The 7137-nt window shown below is 40.3% G+C and overlaps 1 protein-coding gene across 1 annotated transcript in view; it reads left to right on the top strand.

Annotated features, from left to right (window-relative positions):
- KIAA1549 (KIAA1549 ortholog) overlaps window positions 1–6876 on the top strand; it is a 211191-nt gene extending 204315 nt beyond the window's left edge. The window contains exons 19-20 of the mRNA XM_026657560.1: window positions 603–757; window positions 5262–6876. Of these exons, the coding sequence (XP_026513345.1) occupies window positions 603–757; window positions 5262–5516 (410 nt within the window). The 3' untranslated portion in view covers window positions 5517–6876. The remainder of the gene's footprint in view (window positions 1–602; window positions 758–5261) is intronic.
- The last annotated feature ends 261 nt before the right edge of the window (window positions 6877–7137 follow it).

A 7137-nucleotide genomic window follows, 5' to 3' on the forward strand; every position in this document is an offset into this window, starting at 1 on the left:
TAGAAAGCAGTGGGAAAGGAGTGGATTTAGGTTCCAGGCTGAGTTAATAAAGGAAGTAAGCTGTGTACTGTCCTTCCCGTTGGTTAATGTCAGTACTGTTTAATCTTTAAGCACAAACTAAAGCAGGAAAAACCATATTCAGGGATAGCCATTCATGTTGTGGCTCTGAGGGATGGAACAGAGAACAGTGTGCAGACTTAGGGTCTTGCTGGTTTGTTGGTGCAATAGCAAATGTCTCCTCCTTGCTGCCAGATCACTAGCATTTAAAATTGTAAGGGCTTTCTATAGTCTTTGTTTTAATGACTGGCATACACCTGAGGTGTACATTCAGTGTCTGATGTGCAATGTTTGTTATCAATGAAAGGTAATGAAAAATACCGAATTTTGAGTGAGCTGCACCAAAGTAAAATGGTTTTCCCTTTCTCCAGTCTGCATTGGTATTCTTCTCTCTGCTGATCCTGATTAGTGTGTTAAACAAAAACTAAGCTTCTTTTTCTTCCTGCCTCCCAACCCCCACCAAAAATTTATGTTAGCTTTTTGTCATTTGTCTGCCCTGCAAGCTTACTGTATATAAAGATGAAAAACCAATATTTGCTTTTAAGGTTCTCAGATACAGCACCTCACTCAGGTGGGAATTGCTAGCAGAACCGGAGCCCAACAAGTGGAGATTGCCTCAGTCAGAGCAGGGCATGGCCAGCCGGGGGGACCAGGGTGGCCCCAGTATCGTGGAGAGGATGAATATGCTAGGAGAGATGCAGTGAGTACTGTGTTTCACATTTAAATAGTTTCTGAAGCAGTGATATGTTCAGTTTTCGCCTTCGTTGCTGTTTGGAATTTCTTCCGATGATTCTTTCACTTGCTTTTTCTGACGACCTCCACTTACTCTTCCAACCTTCACTAGCTCTTCTAACCTGTCTTGCTTGCTATTCTTTCACCTCCGCTTCTCTAACCTCTTCCACCCATTCTTCCCTAACCGCTTCCTCACTCAAGGCCTTTAACCACTGTGTTCTGGTTATAGTTCACCACTTCTACCCCGGAGCTCCAGCAGAGGTCGAGTCTGCTTTCCATGCACTTCTTTAATTTGAGATAATTGCAGGTAGAAAGCACTGAAGTAAATGGCCCAGGTTCTCTGCTGGCATGCATTGGCACAACTCAATTACTTCTATGGAGCTGCGCCAGTTCATATGAGCAGAGAATCTGGGTACTGAATGTACCATTAGACGTGTCGTGTACAGCAGTAGAGATATTTCTGGACAAGGTGTTTTCCTTTCACCTGTCAACAACATATCTGTTCGTTTACCTATACTACCGGACAGGCACCATGATTTGACAAAATACTGCTTCCAGAAGATGGAATTTCCAATTAAACCATAAGCATTGTGATGTTTCGGCTACTGTATTATCTTTCTCAGGAAAGATGTGGATACCTGTCACCAGCGTTTCATGCACTTGGTCTTTAAACTATTCCTTTACCCATACTGGCCTATGCCAGCTTCCTCGTAATACCCTTTTGGAGATAACCCCTTTATGCTCTGGCTTTCTGCCGCACGCTCAAATTGTCACGTCTGTTCAAATTTGTCCCCTCCCTGAGGAAGAGAATTTCCTCCCTTTGTGTACTTCCAGCGGCATTTGTCCCCAGTAGCAATCCCCACTATCCATATTGTCTTAAAATAGGTGTATTTAACAAAAATATTGAGAGGCTCAACAAAAACAACATTAAACAGGATTGGGGCCTGATTTCTCCGAGGTGTGGCGCACTTCCTATTAACTTCTGTTGGAATTGTGGCCACTCAGCATCTCTGAAAATCAGACAGGACGTAAATATGACTCTCCTCATACTATGCAAAACATAGACCATTTTGGCCTCGTTAGCTGTCTGCCTAATGTAGCTAGATATCTGTACCCCTGTTCCATGCTTAGGAATGTGGTATCCAAGTAACTCATTCTATTCTGGTCAGGATAAGCATCCTAATGCTCATTTATACCTAGACCAGCACTCAGCGGAGAGATCTTACAGGCTCTGTTGCGTGTCTCTTCGAGTGGCATCTCAGGCTCAGTGTTGGTTGTCAGCTCTCATAATTTGTCCTTCAGCCCTTTCCCCAGGCAGCTCAAGTGGCTTTAGTTTTATGGTCTTTAGGGCTTTTTTCTCAAGTGCATATGGAATATTATATCATTATTATTATTTTATTACTTGTATTACTGTATTGCTCAGACTCCAGTCAGGATCAGAGCCCCATTTTGCAAGATGCTAAGTAAACAATTGTTTTTTCAGACATCAATACCTATCATATACACTCTTCCAGTGTTATCTCTGTATTGTCATACATTTCATTACATTATTTTTTCTTTGATAGACAGTCTCTTCATTTTCGCCCATCAGTTGTCTGGGTGGCTAGTGAGCATTTCAAGGCTTCTGGACCCATTTCAAAGGATTTTATTGCCCTTATTTTCAGTTACCAGCTCTTGTTGCCATTTCAAATAGGCACGCATCGCTCTAATGTGGTTTCAGCAAACATCCTTTCCTTTAGTCAACTGTAGTAGCAATTTATTTATGTTCTCTGCTCTTTTTCCTTTCTGATTGCTACAGTTTGTATGCAAATGCTTATGAGTTTTTCTCAGTTTGCTAAAAAAAAAATGTGCAGATTATAACATTGACTACAGAACATAGGTTCTGTTGCTTGTCACAGAGCCCACCTGAATGCCTATTCTGCCTCTCTAGTGGGGCAGTCGTTCTTTCCCTCCTTCTTACAAAGGGTAATTAAATGGAAAAAGAGAAAAAAATGCTAAATCCGTGCCCTAATCTGACCGTTCCCTGTAACAGAAAGGAAGTTTTTTCTATTGTATCTTCACAGACTGATGTCTTTCACTAGTTCAGATCTTTGCAATTCTCCTCTTTGGAAAGATGACATCTGGACATCTAAAAAGTTTTCTTGTTACGATCACGTTCTTCAGGTGTCATGTTTCCTGGATGCTTGGGACCCTTTCACCAACATTCTTCCAGCTCTCTCTCTCGCTTGCTCACTCTCTCTCATATGAACACACATTTCTGACATTATACGCCACAGTTAGGAAGGTTAGAACTAGAATATTTTCTTCCCTAGTTGACACAGGTGGGTTCTGATTTTTTCGTGTTCCTGTGATGGACGCTATTACCTTACAGGATTCTTACCTCTGCTTCCCACATTCTCCACTCTCAGATTTTCTCTGGAATATGCTAAGCTATGAGTCTTCAATCTTGCTTCCTGACCCAAAATCAACAAGCAGGTCACTACACTTCACCCTACCCTTCCACTAAATTAATCCAAGAAGGCTTGATCCAGACTCCTTTGAAGTCAGTGGGAGGCTTTCCATTGACTTCAGAGGGATTTGGATAGCTAGAACAAGTTATAATATTTCTTTTCGGAAACAGTAAAATACTACACTCAAAAATACAGCCATCACTGTCACTCTTTCTGTGTCAAAATAGAGCGTATTATGAAGGAGGAAAGAATTCTCACTGAGAAAGCATCAGTGAAGTAGGGTAAACACTTAATAGCAGCACATGTTACTTTGATACGTATCTGCAAGGTAGAAAACATCTTTGTTTTGATAAGAAAGGGGAAAAATAATAGACTAAAACTACTTGCACAAATCCTTGTGCCTTTTTACTGGTAGACCATCTTCAACTGGTTGTCATAATCCATCTTATTGGTGGCATTGTGAGCTAGTGTGTGTCAGTTTTTATAGCCTCAGATTTGGATATCAGCTATGAGAGCCCAACAGTAGCCACTTATGTTTTTTAATAAGATATTAAAAACCATCGAGGCAACTTTTAAACCAAAACGATCAACAACCACAGTCAGCAAACATTCTCTTTTACTTCCACCAAGAAACCATTCCTGCCGTATTGATTGACTGTGTTTTACTAGATAAGAAGCTGAATCGTATAGTGACTTCTAATGTTAATGTACTCTGAAAATAGCTTAATTTGCTAGTAAAACCTCAGTGTCAAATGGAGTTTGTTTGCTTTTTTCAATTGGGACCATAGAACCCTGTTCCTCTTCAATATAGAATTAGACTACCTGTCAGGTCTGCTAACCAAAGACTGCAGGTAAGAATTATTTGAGTGCATTTGGCCGGGATGCCTCTATTTTGAAAAATCAGAGCAGCAATTCATTTCTTTCCAATAACTGAAATTGTTTCTTTCTCACAAGCAAGATGGGATACCACTTATAACAAAACAAAACAAAAAAAGCTGTACATTATCCAGCATAAATCCTTTCATTTTCCATCAAAGCTCCTTTTCCCAGAAAACCCAGCTGCACTGTACATGAGTTGTGCAAGATAGCATCCTACATATTATGGGGATGACTGTGATTTCAAGATTGTCATTTTAACAAAAATCCCAAGCCTATTCTTTAGTTGTCATCCATTACTAGTTTCAACTGCTTTGCCAGATTTCCCCGTTCACAGTATGAGAATTAAAAGAGACTACAGAAAATTTATTGTTTTGCTTAATGAATACAATTTTCTTCACTAGGGTCCCTCTTTTCCTCCCCCACTTAAACTAAGACCCTCTTTTGCTTCTTAAGCAAATAGAACTAGGGAACAAAAACAGAGTGTATTCCTTGTTAATTTGGGACAATTGAGCCCTACACCAAGGCAATGTTTCTGAAACTGTGTAGCTCAAACAAGTGGGAAATGAAATTTTTCTTGCTGAGTCTTTCTTCTAGTTCTGCTTTTACTAATTTGGGACCCTATTGGTCTCAGCAGTGTCCAAACACATGGTGACACTTCCTGCCCTGGAGAGTGCTCAATCTGAATAGACAAGACAGAAATGAGTGAGGAAAGGGAAGTAGACGTATTCCCATTTTACAGATAATATGGGGAACTGAAGCGCAGAGAGATTAAGTGACTTGCCCAAGGACCAACAGGAAGTTGATGGCAGAGTGAGGAATTAAACCAAGTCCAGTGTCTTATCCACAAGACAGTCCTTCGTGACTTTCTCCCAACTTTCCTGTATTTAAACATCAGACATTAGAGAATGGCCAGATTTTTGTAAACCTTAGAAGAGAATATGAGAATTCCTGAACTTGGGACAGGCCAGCAACTTATTTGTTTTGTGCCTCACAAGCACAATCACCCATTCACGTAGGGAACTAGCAGGGCTTAGACACATCTCCATGCTGCTTTTTCGCTCTTCTCTGCCTTTTGTCTTTCTCAAGCTCATCTTATTTTGAATAGAAAGAACAATGACTTTTTTTTTTTTTTTCATTTTGCAGACACATATGCATGGACATCAAGAATATTCCTCCTCACCAGTATTCCAGATGCAGAGGACTTCCGCCAGACAGCCCTCAGCACCACCTGCTCATCTTCCACACAGCAGCCTTCAGGGACAGGGGCTCTGCTACACCACCAGTTCCAATGAGGACCTCCAAACTGGTCATTCCTCGGCATCTCTCATAAAAGCAATTAGAGAGGAGCTTCTGCGACTCTCACAGAAACAGACAACAGTGCAGAACTTTCACAGCTGATTTGTCATGCTCTTGCAAATCTGCCAGGTATCTGCTTCCTATGGAAGCAAGAATCAAAGGAAATCAGCTACGTTTTTCTTCTGTCATCAGAGTGAACTTCCACAGCACCAGAGATTACACATCAGAAAAGAGCAGCAACAAAAGGAGAGAGAGAGATTTGTGTGGAGGCAGGGATAGGGAGGCCAAAGTGGTAATGTCAGAGCTGGCTATTCGGCTTAATCTGTTAGCATTTACTGTGCCCCTCCTTGGTTTGAGCTAATGAACAAAATAAAACTTTAGGTCAAAAGCTAACCCTAAAAAAACACATACGCGCGCACACAAACCCCCCACCAAGCATAGTAGACGGTGAGACGCCTGGCTTAAAGAAAAAGGCAAAGCTTTCCTGTTACCAGCAAGATGGACTGAATTAACATTTGATGAGAGATTACAAGAATTCTAACCTCTCCAGTCTTTTTAGTGAAGTGGCTTGTTTTACTGCTTTGCAGGATTACAAACGATATAAGATCGGAGACATTGAAGGTGTGATCCAGCATAGGAAATCACCTTAATGACAATAACAGTAAGACTACATAGAAAAAAAAAAAAAGGATTTCTGAGCTACTTGTCTCAAACCAGAACAATAATTGTTATAGCTCTGTGTTTTCAAATGGAGCTACTCTCTGCACTCCTCCCCGTTTTTCTTCTGGTGCTGAAGCTTCAAGTGTCCCTTCATCTTCATGTTTGCAAAGTAAAACCATGGCCTTTTTAAACCCAAGAATATATCCGGAAATTCATTCAGAGTGGGAAAGCAAAATGTCCAAAAAGAAAAGCCTGGATATTTATTTTGTTAAAAATACATTGAAATCTAGATGAGAATACTTAGTCATAGTTGAATTTTTGAGCATAAGTATGTATGTTTGTCTTCTAAACATAAATACTCTCATACTATATGCTTTCACAAGACCAGGGATAAAATATACTAACCTGTAGTTTGCGGTGTGGCCAGAAAGCAAGCCAGCCTGGGTGATGCAGGATCACCAGCGCTAGTTATAAATTTACCATAAACCACAGTGTACTTTGGGATCTCAGTCATATCGAGTGAAACTGAATCTTACAAAAGATAAAACTTGGGGCAAAGACATTTGGAATATTAACATAAGCTTAGATTTGTTGTTTGAGACAGTTATTTTATTTCTATCTGTTCCTACTGTCCCCATGGATGAAGGGGCACGGTAATGGTGGTACATGTCTTGGAGTATCTGTCATTATTTTTCCAGAGTTCAATTTACAATTAGCTATGAGTTTACTAATATTTGGCCATTGCACAATTGTAACCTGCATAATACACGTGAAAATTCTAACTAAGTTTTGGTTTGTTGGAGTATTTTTTTATTTTTAACTTACATCGAATTAAAACTACAATGGTGGCATAGAGAAAGTGTAAGTTAATATTGGTCAGGACGCTTAGGAGTCTCACTCTGAGACAGTGATGTTCTTAACTACTTGATACTAGGAGTTGGGATTTTCAAACACAGAACCCAGGGGTAGTAATGAATTGTATGAACTATGAACCACGAAAGGGGTCATCAAGCAGGTGGCTTTGGGGTATGTCTGAGTCTGCCTCATATAGATACCTTACTTG

The sequence above is a fragment of the Terrapene carolina genome, unplaced genomic scaffold (genome assembly GCF_002925995.2).
Source record: "Terrapene carolina triunguis isolate 2854851 unplaced genomic scaffold, T_m_triunguis-2.0 Scaffold247, whole genome shotgun sequence".
NCBI lineage: Eukaryota > Metazoa > Chordata > Testudines > Emydidae > Terrapene > Terrapene triunguis.